This window comes from Lagopus muta, chromosome 8, assembly GCF_023343835.1.
Source record: "Lagopus muta isolate bLagMut1 chromosome 8, bLagMut1 primary, whole genome shotgun sequence".
Taxonomy (NCBI): Eukaryota; Metazoa; Chordata; class Aves; order Galliformes; family Phasianidae; genus Lagopus; species Lagopus muta.
In genome coordinates, this window is record NC_064440.1 from 29,741,152 (window position 1) to 29,756,323 (window position 15,172).

General features: G+C 39.9%; 1 protein-coding gene across 1 annotated transcript in view; it reads right to left on the bottom strand.

The window, feature by feature from the left end:
* Positions 1-443: 443 nt before the first annotated feature.
* COL3A1 (collagen type III alpha 1 chain) overlaps positions 444-15,172 on the bottom strand; it is a 51,943-nt gene continuing 37,214 nt past the window's right edge. The window contains exons 25-51 of the mRNA XM_048952727.1: positions 15,105-15,158; positions 14,931-14,984; positions 14,324-14,377; positions 13,976-14,029; positions 13,683-13,727; positions 13,493-13,591; positions 13,288-13,395; positions 12,672-12,725; positions 11,653-11,706; positions 11,490-11,543; positions 10,827-10,880; positions 10,416-10,523; positions 10,184-10,237; positions 9,627-9,680; positions 8,179-8,340; positions 7,963-8,070; positions 6,850-6,957; positions 6,355-6,408; positions 6,105-6,212; positions 5,457-5,510; positions 5,234-5,341; positions 3,990-4,043; positions 3,669-3,776; positions 2,931-3,213; positions 2,265-2,452; positions 1,852-2,094; positions 444-1,596 (exon numbers count right to left, since the gene is read on the bottom strand). Coding sequence (XP_048808684.1) covers positions 1,450-1,596; positions 1,852-2,094; positions 2,265-2,452; positions 2,931-3,213; positions 3,669-3,776; positions 3,990-4,043; positions 5,234-5,341; positions 5,457-5,510; positions 6,105-6,212; positions 6,355-6,408; positions 6,850-6,957; positions 7,963-8,070; positions 8,179-8,340; positions 9,627-9,680; positions 10,184-10,237; positions 10,416-10,523; positions 10,827-10,880; positions 11,490-11,543; positions 11,653-11,706; positions 12,672-12,725; positions 13,288-13,395; positions 13,493-13,591; positions 13,683-13,727; positions 13,976-14,029; positions 14,324-14,377; positions 14,931-14,984; positions 15,105-15,158 — 2,625 coding nt within the window. The 3' untranslated portion in view covers positions 444-1,449. The remainder of the gene's footprint in view (positions 1,597-1,851; positions 2,095-2,264; positions 2,453-2,930; positions 3,214-3,668; positions 3,777-3,989; positions 4,044-5,233; positions 5,342-5,456; positions 5,511-6,104; positions 6,213-6,354; positions 6,409-6,849; positions 6,958-7,962; positions 8,071-8,178; positions 8,341-9,626; positions 9,681-10,183; positions 10,238-10,415; positions 10,524-10,826; positions 10,881-11,489; positions 11,544-11,652; positions 11,707-12,671; positions 12,726-13,287; positions 13,396-13,492; positions 13,592-13,682; positions 13,728-13,975; positions 14,030-14,323; positions 14,378-14,930; positions 14,985-15,104; positions 15,159-15,172) is intronic.

The following is a 15,172-nucleotide window of genomic DNA, read 5'->3' on the forward strand; positions in this document are numbered from 1 at the left end:
ACAAAACAATTCCCCCCAGTCTCAGTTTTAATGTTGAATAACTCTTATTAGCCACACCCTCAGCCCCAGTAGCACTGGAGATCACCAAAGCCATCTGAAAGACTACAACTGCCTATTTATTTAGACTGAGGTTGGGTGAAGGAAGGATTGAGTGCTTTTATTTACTCTGAGCTGATGTGGCTTTGTGCATGGACACCATTTTGGATCTTGCTGACAGAGCTGAATCCAGGCTGATGGTCAAAGAAGCTCACCGTGCTCGGTAACACGAGCTTCTTGAAGGAGAGGAACGGAAAAAGTAAGAAAACGTTTTACTGCATTATGCCATAAGTTGTGTCCCTTAGGATTACAAAGTTTTCCTTAAAGTGGTGCCAGAGTGGTGTCTCATCTCATTAATATGCTTGAGGAAACAGTAAAATATTCAGAAACAGTGAAATATAACAGTGTTGTGAAACAACAAGGAGTTTTATTAAGGTATTTTATTATGTGTCTCTGTAAGGAATAGACCAACAACCATTTAAAAGCTTACAAAGATGGTTAACCTTCAACACTATAAATGTGTTAATGTGACAAAGGAAGTTCACAATTTTGCATCTTTATTGACTTTTACAGAGTGAAGGGAGAAAGTTCTCAGCTGTGACATGCCAATGACAATCTTTAACAGGAGACATAATTGCTTTTAATCCTTTATTTTGGTTTACCAAGCAAGTCGATAACCCTGACTTGCAGAGTTAGGAGTGAAAAATACATTAGCACCATCATGTTAGTCTTTTATACTTCCCTAATTTTAGTGGTCTTGACCAGCAATGACAGGAAAGTAGAGAAGCACCTTTGATAACAGAATACAATCCAACAATAAAGCTGTGGTGACTACTGCCACTAAGGTATTAAACTCTTGAAGTAGACTGTACTTTTTCACAGCTGATCAGTACAGTAATGGGCAATTTTGTACGAAACGATTCCGCTGAATTGACCGATGGATTCAATGTAGTTTGACTGATTTTATCGATTTTCAGTTTGACTTAGCCCTGTTTCTGGCCATGTTGAGGTAGTTGAAACAGGGAAGCCTTTCTAGCTTTATGGACTGTATCTTAGAAGGAAGGGTAATCGTTGTTACTGGGAGCAATCAGTGCTTTGGAAATTGGCTAACATTCAACTAATAGAACACAGTGTTGTTTTTTTTAAGTGTTGAAGTTTAATTATAGCACCACGGAGACGTGTTCTGAAGATGGAATTTGGTTTTAAAAAAAGCAAGAAGCATTTTTACTGTACTTTGTGTAATAGCAAAAAAAAGTTAACCCTTGATATCAAACTGATTTCCCCCCAGAAATTTTGTAAATAAATAACTGGGCTACAGACGGTTGTCTGTACTAGCTGACAGGGTTAAAACAAAGGAGCACAGTTGGAGTGTGAATCTGTTTGCCAGGGTTTCAGAAAGAGCATGATCTTGATTTATAAGAAGCAGACCGGGCCAACGTCCACACCGAATTCCTGATCGGGACCACCGATATCGATGGGTGCAATATCAACCACAGGTAACCTCATTGTTTTGCGTGTTCTGTATTCAAACACAGTTTTACCCCATTCACCAGTGTGTTTCTGTGAAAGTAAAACAACCAAAAAGTTAGAGAAATCAGGGTTAGGCTAGATGAAAATTATCCTACAGTGCAATATATGTCATACTTTTTCCATATGAATTACTCAAAGCACCAATGAAAGGACACAGCCAAAGCGAGGGGGAGTGAGGAAGACAGATGGGGGCGGTGATGAGCGGCAGGGGGTCCCTGCTGGGCATGTAATAGTGGGCACGGGGAAAAGGAAAGGAAGGGAAGGGGGGAAAGGGTTTTCACTTACAGTACAGCCGTCTTCCAGTACAGCATACATGTACTTGCTGTTTCCTTCAGCCTTTATCTCTGTTTCCACCGAGCTCATCAGTTTCAAGGCTTTTTTAACATTTCCACTGACTTGATCCATGTAGGCAATGCTGTTCTTGCAGTGGTAGGTGATGTTTTGGGATGCACGGCTCGAGAGGATGCGAAGGAATGCCAGCTGTACTTCAGAAACATCTTCAGGTAGGTCAGGGTCTCCATAGCTAAACTGCAAAGTAGAACATGAACAGCAGCTTTTATTTAGTTGTCTCTAGAGGTTCTTTATGTTGTTACTATTTCACTCCTTGCAAGTTTAGCTCAACTTCGAGTATTTCTCAGTACTTTTTGACTATATTGCATGCAGGACCTTTTTGGCTATTATCTGTGGCAATTTCTTACCTGGAAACCACCCTTCATAGACTCTCCAAACCATACGTGTTTCTTTGCATTGCTTTCCGTGGTCCACCAGTTCTTCCTCGGCACTGTGGCAGGGTTAGCATTGAGGCATGTCTCACCTGTTTCCATATTGCAGTAGACTTTAATAGCATCCATTTTACAGCCTTGGTTGGGATCTATCCAGTACTCTCCTGCAGGTGGAAAAAAAGTTCAGGGGCTTAGCATGTGTAGTTGGAGAAGCTTTTTACCTTATGGTGACAGGGTTATTTCCATTCCAGAAACCTGTGCCAAATTATAAAGCTTATTCAATTCTGATAGTGTAGAAGCAACAAAATTCAGATGATATAAAAATGTACTGAGTTGGTGAGAATAAAGTCTGATGCTTGAATTAAGTCAGTACAGAACTTACCTTTCCTACATTTTTGGAGTAAGATTGTAACAAAATTTCTTTTCTAAGACAACAAAGGAGTGGATTGATGTCACTGTGATTCTCCATGAATGAACAAAGAACTGCAAGTTTTTAGTTATTACTTCATTTATCATTTTTTAAAAAACCATGAACTTTACACTGCACATCTCTGCCTTTACTTACTTAAAGACCATAACAATTAGGAAAAGAAGAACACAACATCATCTGCTTCCATTACTGCCAATAAAAACCTGACATACCACTCTTGAGCTCAGGATGGCAGAATTTGAGATCTCTGCAGTTACGAGCTGGATTCTTTCGTGATCCATCAGGACTGAGGATATTTTCAATCTGGTTATTAATTGCTTTCATTGAAGACATGATTTCACCCAGGTTGATCTCATCTTCTTTTGGCTCATCTCCGAATTCGTAGCCATAGCCCACCGGACCTTTTTCACCAGCACCAAGGGCACCTATGCCACCACCACAGCATGGACCAGGAGGACCAGAAGGACCAGGCAGACCAGGTTGGCCTGGTGGACCCTGAGAGGAAACAAACAAAAGGGGAACGAAAATGAAATGGTAAAGAAAGGAAACAGGCATAATAAATCCAAAAACAATCCTAAGGGAAGGAAAATAAGGAACAGCAGGAAATAAAAAATGAAGCACAACAACAGGTAATAGAAAATTAAAAAAAAACAAAACACATGTGAAACAAATGAAGAACCACAGCCCTGTTTTAGAGATTTGGAAGACACGGGGCGAGATCCCTACTCTCCCTATACCATGGGAAAAGTCTTGTAATTATCTGGAACTAACTCAATACCCAGTACATCACAGATTACACCCAACTACAAATGATTTGAACTTCAACTTCAGCGTTAATAACTAGATCATTTCCTACCAGCGTTTTCCAACGCAGATACTTAAATACAAGAGAGTATTTTGTTTAATGAATAGCCCCTGAAGTATCATTTCAGCATGCACAATTTACTTACCGCAGGGCCGCTTTCACCTCTGTTACCCCGCGGGCCAGGAGGGCCAATTGGACCTGGATAGCCACTTGTACCATCCTTTCCAGGGGGTCCAGCTGGTCCTGGGGGACCCTACAACCAAGATGAATACAGTCATTATAGTCAAAATAGATTATCGGATAATTTCCATTTCCTAACTATTTGAGATGCTTCTAACATTGCTGCACAGTTTATTAGATGCCTCCTTTTTCTTTAACAGTTGCTGGTTCAGATGGCCTCTCTAAAAACACAAGCCAACGTATTCAATATTCCCTCCCATTATCTTAATAAAAAAGCCTTTCTTACCCTTGCTCCTGAAGCTCCTGGACTTCCTATTGCACCTTGCGGACCAAGGGGGCCCTACAAAGAAAAAGTCTTTGGAGTGATGTTTTGCACCAAGGTAAATGTTTATTAACATTTTAAAAACGTCTTCATAATTAACTGAAAATCAAGCTTAAAAAAGGACTACGTCAGGTATGAGAAAGAATGGATGCTCTTCTTACACCAGTTAAAATTGTAAGAACTTTTATGATGTGATTAAATTAAGTTATACCATCTAAAATGCAAGGAAGCCAACTGATATCAACAAGTATTGAGTGTCGTATACCTAAGAATATATACATCAAGGCTTAAAACACCGATTAAATCAGATGTAATCACATTTCCAACAAAGTTACTTAGAATCTGACAACCATTCATGTCCAAGTGTTTTTTGTTGTTTTTTTCTTAATACATTGCTCTTTTATTTATGCGTGAATCACAAAGAGCTAAACTGTTCATTTTAAAACAACGATTCATGGTTTATACAAGAATTTATCAGACTTTTTGTTGCTAAGTGAGTCAAAAAGGTCAATAGGGTATATCCTGTTAATTACTTAAATATAGGTGGTATTTATAAGTATAACTTCAATTTTTGTCATTGATAGGGGCAGAGTAACTAGACAAGTTTTCTTTTCTCAATTCTCATTTCTATTGTGAGTGCTATTAGTAGCACTGTTTTAATTTAACACAAAATAACCTGCTCTTTACATTTTTTCCTAAATACCTAAGGCATGCCTGTCAATTACCTTTCAATTTCAGCCCTTAGCAACCATTATAATGGTAATGCATGTTTACAATTCGTTCCTTTGCCATTTCATGCCAATTACGTTCCATTATTTATTATTGAGTGATATGCGTGACAGAAGAGATTGCTGGACTCGAATAGATTCTATTTTATGGATTTTATGCTTGTTTAACACAGGTGTCCTGTTGTATGGAATTACATGTTGAAATTTGCGTCTTCGCTGTTTAATCAGGAATAGCCTATATATGTGAATGCAAAAAGTTTTTTTTCTAGGCAGACAGACACTGCACTCCTAGCAGCTTCTTCTAGTTCTTTATTAATACTTATTTCAGGTTAATTCACTAATGGTAAATTACTGAATGCATCTGAAAAAAGTCAAAAAACTACTTTGCTATTTTTATTTTTGTTTTCAAATCAGCTAGCTGGGGCCCAACCATATGAACTGATATTGCTGTCCACTCCTAATCCAATGCAATATACTCACAGGAGGACCAGGGAGACCAGGCGTACCAGGAAATCCTCTATGACCCTTGATGCCGGCGCTGCCTCGTTCACCAGTTTCACCTTTATCACCACGAGGACCTTGAGGACCCTTTAAGATTAGATTTGTGATAAAAGGAGTATGTCAAGAAATAAGAGAATGGCAAAAAAAAAAGCTGAGGAAACACTAACTGTATTATTTCAGTAATACTTAAAATATGACTTACAGCAGGTCCACGAGCTCCAGCAGGACCAGCAGAGCCAGGAGGTCCAGGTGGACCCTGTGACACAATAAGAACAAGATAGCATGGAGCAGCTGCACTAGGCTAGAGTGCTTTATTTTCTGATATGCAGTAGAGTCAGACTCAAGGAAGAGCTGCACACAGACTAAGCTGAATTTTAGCCAGTCTTTTTATCTACCAAAGTCGTTCTGATGCTTGTATGCACCAATACCATACCTTGAGCGTAAGACCCCTTATCCATTTTTAAAAGTGTTCAGTGCCCACAGTGTTAGTGTCAGCACTTCACAAAAGTATCTTGAATACATACACAATTACTCCTTTTAGTTTAAATAACAATATTTGTGCTGCACAACAATCATGTGGGATGGGAATTAACTGTGCTATGATGCTTTTTAGCGTCCTAAGTATGTGGGTTTAGAACTTAATGTTGTCAGCATATAGTTATCAGCAATATTAACTGGCACGTTTTTCCACTTAATATTCTTATACAAGTGGACCTTGATGCCAAATGACTTCCGGAAAACAAATTAAAAGTAACAATAGCATCACCGTCCCAAACTTCTGCTCTTACAACTGCATCAAACTGATCGTGCAGGTGAAGGACACTTAAACATGCATTTGTTTTGTTTTTACCTGAAATCCTCTTTCACCAGCTTTTCCAGGGGCACCATTGTTACCTGCAGGTCCCGGGTGACCAGGAGGTCCTGGAACTCCAGGAGGGCCGCTTTCACCACGGTCACCCTGCAGACAGTCACAGTGAGGAAGAAATTTAGTGTTCTATATAATTATTCTCTGGTGTGTTAAAAGATTCAAGTTATGAGGCACAGAACTAGGTAAATGCATCATCAGATATGGCAATTCACAAACACTGGTGATTCCTTACTTTACCACCTGGAGATCCATCCCGTCCAGGAGAACCATCTGAGCCAGGGTTACCCTATAGGAGAATAATGAAAATTAAAATGGTGGTTTATTTGAAAAAATAACTAACAAAAAAGCCAAAATGATCTGATTATAGATAGGCAGCATTTTCTCCAGTAATATGAAAACCTGTTCAGCAGCCTAGGAGAGCATTTTCAACAGTGAAGTGTTCCGGAAGGTTGAAGGGTCCATTAAAGATTTTTCTAACATTTTATTTTTTAGCGTACAGGCACTGAGTTCTCTCACTTGCATTCCAGCAAGACAGAGACATGATCCCCAGGTAGAAAAGAACACAATGGACATTGTAGGTTACACCTCCTTCTGGAAACTGTCATCTGCACAGGACTGTGCAGCAGGTGCTTGAGGGAACCTTTGCTAACCTTCAAGCTATACCTACTTCCTGATTTTTCTGCATGTAACTCAAAACCTATCAGAAATGTCTAATGCATCCACTCACATCTCTGCCCGGCTCTCCAGGTAAGCCTCTCTGACCCATGGGACCTTGTGGACCAGGAGCACCACGTTCTCCTGGGACACCATTGACACCTGGTTTACCATCTTCACCCTGATGAAAAAAGGAATAAGTTTTATCTGCAGATAAAATGTTTATTTAATGACATTGTATTATATATCTTCAACAAAGTAGGCAGTAATGAAGGATGTCAGATTAAGTGTAGCATCACTCCAACTTGGGCAATTGGGAATACTTGGAATACAAGAAGGAAGAACGCTCCCAGACTTCCTTTTCACCAATAGTAATACTCTAATACTCGTAGAAGACACTTGAAACTGAGGAGCAAACTTTACTGTTTTATCAACTGGAACATACTAAGGACATTGTATGGGGACTATTGAATCACAGCCCTAACCTCTGACTAATCACCTGATGTAAGCATTGAGTTGACCACAGGAGCACAGGTGAAGGCAATTCACCTGTTTGACTGCAAGGGGTGCAGCCTGGTTCCACATCTAGACCACATTTAAGGGCTGAGTGTCACTGGGGAATGATCTCTTTCTGGAGATCTCTCCTCTTGGAGTTTTTCCTGTGAGCCCAGGACACAAGTAAGCTTTACATTTGTTTCCAATTATCCCTTTCTGAAGACCAGCTTAACTTCTCTGCATACTTGCTGATTACACAGAGGTTTAATCACCTCTTAAGTGCCCAAAAACAATAGCCAAAGCATTTAACAAATAATGACTGGCTATCCTAGCTTCCAGTGATTTAACACCAAACAAGCTTCCCATCTCCTTTTCTCGAGACAGGTTAAACTGTTTTCCTGTTTGAGTGGTTATGTTTGAGCAAGAAAGATTGATAATGAAGCAAAAGTAACTGGTGGTAGCTGAAACTATGATTTAAATTCTCTAGAGCTTTTATACTTCATTTCTCTTCAAGGGGTGAGGGTGGTTATATACTTAATATAATTATAATTACTCTGATCCAAGAGTCTTAGAGACAACCTTAGAGACATCCAGTAACCACTGGCTGTCTCTAAGTCTGATCTTAGGGACACAAGTGCAAATAACTGGACTAAAATCTCCCAGGCCATTATCTCGGTACATGAACACTTACCTTGCCACCTGCCATGCCAGCTGGGCCAGGGAGGCCACGTGGACCTGGTAAACCTGTACTGCCACGGCTGCCAATGATGCCTTGGGGTCCGGGGTCACCTGGTGTCCCCTGTTTAAAGAAAGGTTAGGCCAGTCAACACCAAGCGTCTCACTTCTGATCGTCAACACATTCAGCCCCTACCTACCATTGAACTTTCCTGGCTGGACATGTACTTACCCTCTCTCCCCGTGCACCTGGAGGTCCTTTTTCACCTGGAGCACCAGGCTCACCACGTAGTCCAGGAGGTCCTGAGCCACCAGGAGGTCCAGCATTACCAGGGGGTCCGGGAGGCCCATCCTTGCCTGCAGGCCCTGCATTACCAGGGGGACCTGGACTACCCTACACATTTTAAAAATAAGACCATGAGCTGTAATTATCCGAAAGAGTACAATGTACTTATTGGTAATTATCTTCCCTCGTCAAAGCCAATCCAATTGCTTTAACTTCCTAAAGGTAGATTGAGAGCACATCCCTGGTACACCGAGATCTGACCTTAAAAGGAGTATTTGTCTCCTTGACTACTGCTGCTTTCAGCCCACGTTTTTTTCCTCCCTGTTCTCGTGATGCATGGTTTCTATAATACAACACCTGCACATGTGGGATGTCTAGTGGCTGTAGCACATCCAAGATAGGATACGCATTCCTCACCCAAACCTCTGCCACCAAAATTTGAAGCAACTGATTTCAATAAACACTCATGCCTGATAACTTCAATGGTGCCTTGGACATAGGCAGAAAGAAATGCTTTTCCATTAAAAAAAATATCCTAATTTGTCTTGTCATTTAGTGATATTTACATCTATCAGTAACTAAGCAACAAACTTGTTTATTCAAATAGAAAATATGTTTTGATGTCTTACCTCAGTTATAATATAACAATAGATAGTATTTTTTATTTAATATAATGGAAAACTGCATTTTATTCTTTGTATTTTCTTAAACTTCAAAGAGTATCTAAAAATCAGACTGGATTTTTTCTATTAAAGACAAGTGGGCGCATGTTGAACACTCAAGGACATTATGAAACAGTGTATGAAGTGTCTGTAAATAGATAATGCACAAGCATGACTTTTTTTTTTGAAAGCTAAGATACTGCAGACTGGTGGATTAATCTCCCCATGGGCCCAGATCATACAGAGAGCTTTGGTACAATAATCTTTCCATATTACTCTGTTTCATTCAAATTTAGTTTAAATTTTGTTCCATTTCATAAACAACTACAAACAAATTCTCAAGTATGTATAAAATGTGGTTTTTAAAAAGAAAAAAAATCAAGTAAAAATCCTGAAGTATGCTTTTTTTTTTTTTTAATACCATGACAAAGCAAGAAAAGTCAACAAAAACCTCAAGACTTCCACTGATTTCAATGGGCTTTGGAAAGCAAACTGTAATAGAAAAACGTGTACCAATTCCAAGTGATAGAATTACTATTGCAGGTAAAATAAAAGGAGAAAATTTCTTTTGCAGGATTTTTTCCTGCAAGTCAGAAAGTCAAAAGAAAATTTTCAATGTAACACTGCTTACTATTCATGTCAAGGTACATTTTGTTTAGTACAATGTAACAATAAGTCTATAAAGGTATCTGCAAGGTAAGAATAAAAGTTAAGAGGGACAAAACAACTTACATTGTTACCAGGGGGACCAGGTAGGCCACGAGCGCCAGGAAAACCAGCAGCACCCTACAAGAAACCAACACTTTCATCAGTTTCTAAAGGTTAGAAAAAAAGTGAACCAATTCATTTCTGTACTAAAGCTGCCTTTGAATTCTTTCAATTCAGATTTTAGGGAAAACAAAAGGTCCTGCAACTGAATATCAAGTTTTTTGTTTGTTTGTTTTTTGTTTTTTACATATTTTTTAAATTCTAATCTCCCATCTCTCCCCCTCTCCCCCCTCCCCCCTCCCCACTGTTTTTCACCAGGGAGATGTCCTTTATGTTCCCTAAGACCAATCATCCCTGAGAAATTTGGTAGAGACTGCAAATAAACCTAGTATCTGTTGGTATTTCATAGTTTTGGGTTTTGCCCCAACGATTGTTTTGGCATGCACCTCTTTCTTATTAATATCATTGAACCCAAGATTTCCAAACACCTTGGATTTAATTACACCTTGTGATTAATCTACATCACGTTTGTTGTAATAGTCAGTGAGAAATGGCACTGTTTGTACCAGAGAGCTACTTACAGGGCCTCCAGGAGATCCACGTTCTCCCTTTACTCCTTGGGGACCAGGTGGACCCTATGTGGACAGAAACAGGTATTTTGAAATAATTTGAAAAATAGATTAACATTGTACATACCACTGTTAAGCAGCAAGCAGTTCATCAAATGCTTGTGCTTAGGCCCAGCCACCCTGAAGCTGAGGGAAGGCTGAAGAAGCCTCTTCATTTGGAGCTGTAAGAGCAGCACAGACTTACTGGTGCACCAGGCCCACCCTGTGGACCTGCAGCTCCAGGGGGCCCAGCCTCTCCCCTCAGACCAGGTGGGCCTCGCTCTCCTTTCCCACCAGGTTCACCATTCTGGCCCTGTAAGAAAGTTTTAACTACATTAAAGAATAATATAAACACAGAAAATAACACTGATGAAAAAACCTTATCCTCTTCTGAAGGGAAAAGTTTTATTGGTCAACTAGCATGGAAACGAACAGATAAAAAGAAATATATGTTGCCTTACGTTTGGCTGAGTACAGAATAAGCAGCAAGGAAATCAGTGTGTCTGTAGTCAAAGTAAGCATTCAAGTAGTCTCAGCAAGTCTGAGATTCAAGTCAATTTCATAAAAACGAGAAATCAAAAACCATATCCTATCGCTTTAAAAGACTTGTACTTACTGGAGCTCCAGGGAAGCCAGCAGGCCCAGGAAGACCTTGTTCTCCTCGCTCTCCCTGTAGAAAACATTAAGTCAGCAATGGGATTTGTTAGAAAAATATACTTATTATAAGTTAGAGAGTACTGTTGACTAGATCTGGAGTTCTTTTGTTTTAGCAGTCTTGGGACAGGAGTAAATGCGAACAATCAGAGCTAACAGCTGATCTTGAGCTCTAAGAGAACTGCTCAGGAATTAACTGAAAATTAAGTGTGAAACAATGGTTACAGTCATACCTATATAAACCCTGATCACAATTCATGGTAGTCCCTAGCTGTAATTGATGTGCTGTTTTATCAAAGATATAAGAAAATCAATTTTAGTAAGTTGATTTAACTATGACAGGATGGAAACAAAATTAAGACGTTCCTCTGCTTTATCGACCGACAGTTGGTTCAGACTCTTCCCTGATCTGTTACTGCAGCCTCCAATCCCTTTATGCTGCTAAAACACTGGATTTCTCTCAAGTCCTTAGCAGATGTAAATCCCAAGAGTCCAACAGGAGCTGAAAGTGCTCAGTTTGTCATGGTCTCAAGCTGCTTTTTGCTCTTGATAGAGACAGTTAGCAACACTGCTGTACAACTGAGCCATGGTAAAATTACACTGCAAGAGGAGTGCTGTCGCTTACCGGACCACCACGGGAACCCACAGGACCTGGGGCACCAGCTGGACCAGTCTCTCCCTGTACGGAATGAGAACGGTTACCAGGACTTACTCCTCTGCCCAGGAGCTGGGCATCAACACACGACACGTTGATCACACATGACACGGTGTCATGAAGGATGCTTTACCTTATCTCCAGGTGGACCAGCAGGACCAGGAGGACCAATGGGACCCACGTTACCCTAAGATAATAACATATATGTAAGAAAAAGTTATTATATTGTGTATCAAAAATATGGAAAGTGTTATCTTCATGATCAATACCATTTATATTTCAATGTAAACACGTGGCTAACGACATATAAATGAAAGCAGCTCTGTAATGCCGGTGTGCTGTTGCACAAAACATTTTGGACTGACATAATGAGATCACGCATTTTTGAGAAGTGTAACTTCTCATTCCCCTCCCCCTCCCATGTAAACCTAAAACTAAGTCACCTCAAGTCAGTAGGTCTCTTCAGTGGTAAAATGAAAGTCATTGATAGCCTTAAATTTTATATACATTATGGGCCCATATTTCTTCACAATTTCTCCAGTGTCTGTCACCCAACTCCTTCATTATTTTTTCCATGATGATTTGATGCATACCTTATTTTTTAATCCATTTTTCTACTTCCTTCAATTCATACAATCAGCATTAATGTATCCGCTACCTCTCTTTACTTTTATGTACGTACTGCTTGTGAATACTTGGATATATGTATATAATTCCAATTTGATATGCTGTGGATAGATATATATATATATAAATATATAGTCAACTGTGCAAGTACTCTGCATGACAGCCCTTGCTATCACAACGTCTTATACTTTGTTACAGCTGGAATATTCTTTCTCAGTTGACTTAATTCAGCAAGTTCACATTTTTTATTGCTTTTACAATCAGTATTCTTCCTCCAAAGCATGGTCTCCATTAAGTATAATCCTGTACTTGTTTAAATTCTTCCATTTCTGCTGAAATGGGCATGATCACAAAGAACAGCACTAAGACTAATTTAGTTTACAAAACCAGATTTGCACAGCCAGAATGTACTACAACAGGATTACTACTGTCACTCTCACATAGTATTTACTCACAGAAACTCTCCTCGCATTTAATGTGTAGACAATAGCAAGTTAACTCAGACACTGAAGCTTAAACACTCACTCGCTCTCCTCTTGCACCAGGAAGGCCATCAGCACCTTTACCACCAGGTTCTCCCTATAAAGAAATCATAAGTGTAAGAAAAAAGCAAAAGTGAAAAAAAAAGAGGAAAAAATAATCAAGCACACCCCCCTCCACCCCAAAATTATAACATTACTGTGGAGAGCATCTCATACTAAATATATCCAAATGACTTAATTTCCTTACTGCGATCATATGTGGAAATATAAAATAGGATGACATAATCCCCAGTATTCAGCACCAGATACTGAGTATTTTGATGCAAATACCCATACTGTTTTAAAATGGAGCCTCTAACAGGGGCATAGAATGTGGCATGTTGACATTAGCTTCATTAGATCTGTCCTGTTATATCCTTTCCCCAATGAGAGCTATTGGAGTAACATGTCTAGCATATACTACACTGACTGTAAAATGCTGTATTTTTCAAAGGTATACATCCCATGTAACATTGCTAAACAGACCAGCACAGGCTCTACACAATTAACACTTCTGAAATCTGTCCGAAAGTCAGCATATGAATAAATCCAGTGACTTGTGGAAGGTCAACACAGGAGTTAGCATACAACACACAGGATGTTCAAGATGGGTATGTTACCTTATCCCCTTTTGGCCCAGGACTTCCAGAAGCTCCTCTTTCTCCTGGCATTCCCTGTAAACCAGGCAGTCCTGTGCCTCCAGGGGCACCAGGGGGACCAGGAGGACCCTAAAAAGGGACAGAAGTCATTAGTAAGGACAAAAAAAAAGAACATGAATCTGAATGCTTCGCATAGCAAGGGGAAAGCAAGAAAGTCTGTGGGTACCTTGGCACCTTCAGAGCCAGCAGGACCTGGCCCACCTCTTGCTCCTGGAGGCCCTGGAGGACCTTGGGCACCGCGTTCACCTGGGATTCCATTTTCACCCTGTAACAAAGAAAGATGTTATCTTTTGTTGTCAGGTTCATATTATGTTAATTCATTCATGTAATTATAGAAATGAAGCTGTATGATTTACCTTAGGGCCTGGGAATCCAGGTCCTCCGATATCACCTTTTGGCCCCTGTTTAAAACAAAGTAAATCCAACTCAGCCATGAGCTTCAGTTAATGAATCCATGTTGTGGATGTCACCCTGTTTCTCCCACCTTCGATTCCTACAAGCAGACTTCTCTGCACTGCAGAATGCTGATAGCTGTCTGATTTTGGCAGTGTGATCTGAGAAGACCTCTGCATCATTTCTTTTTTTATTTTTTAATTATTTTATGTGTGTCTGGGAAAAAAAAAAAAAAAAAAAAAGAAACACCACTTACTGGCTCTCCAGGCTTTCCATTTTCCCCAGCTGGTCCTGGTCCCCCAGGCAAACCCTGTAAGGAGGAGCAATATCACCATTTAAGTCTATGTCACATAAGCAAACTGTGCACTTTCCTCCCTAGCACCCACCCATACCAATCCTTTACAAAGGAGGAGGAGTCAATTTGATAGCTAGAGGTTTAATGCAGCTCAACCCACCAAGCCTGCTGTCTGGTTTGCAATTCTGAACCATTGAGCAATGCATTCTGTCAATTAATTAATCTGTTTTACTTCAAAACACAATGCTAATAACATGAATCCTAATGACTTCCTTTTAAAGAACGCAGTTGAGAACAAACACACAGCACCTGCAGGCCAGGTGAACCTGATGGTCCTGGTTCTCCTCTGTCCCCAGCAGGACCCTGGAATCAAACCAAAGATGAAAAAAATGAAATTGCTTATAGTTAGAGATATTCTCAAATAATTCCACACCACCTCTAACCTACGCCTCCTTATCTAGAGCTGAAGAAGCCACTGTGCAATTTTAAGGCTAATATATCTTGGTATTTGCTCTTTTCACTCTAACCACCTGATTAATTCAGCAGAAATATTTACCTCACAGGAATACTTGACCTTAGTCTTAAATTGCTAGCTCTGATCAACTTCAAAAGGGAGTACTAATACGTCTCCATTAGAAACACCATTACATCCCCCTGGCAGCAGTGAACTGACTTCTCATTTTGACTTAACTGGGTATATCTACCTCAGGTTTCTCCTAACCTTTTTTCTCCTAAAGCTTTGAGTATTAGTGTATGAAAAAATGGGCAAGAGCTCTAGTGTTTCTAGTCTTTCTCCTCATAAAAGGAGATTTCTTTAGAACATACAAGTATTCTTTCCCTAAAATTGCATTCTGTCTAGGCAGCAGACAACCCTGGCAACAGTGGATAAGTGACTCTATAGGTGTCCCACACTTACAGCAGGTCCAGGCGGACCAGGGAGGCCAACGTCACCATTCTTCCCAGCAGGACCCTGTAGCAAGACAAACATGGCTGAGGTTATGGGTTGATACAATTTTTATAATACCAGCCAAGTTATTCACTGTTAATGTTTTTACTATATTATTAAAAAAAAATTATGAGTAAAACTTACAGGAGTTCCAGGTGGTCCACCAGGGCCTCTTTCTCCATTCTTACCTGGCGCACCCTTACAGAAGAGAA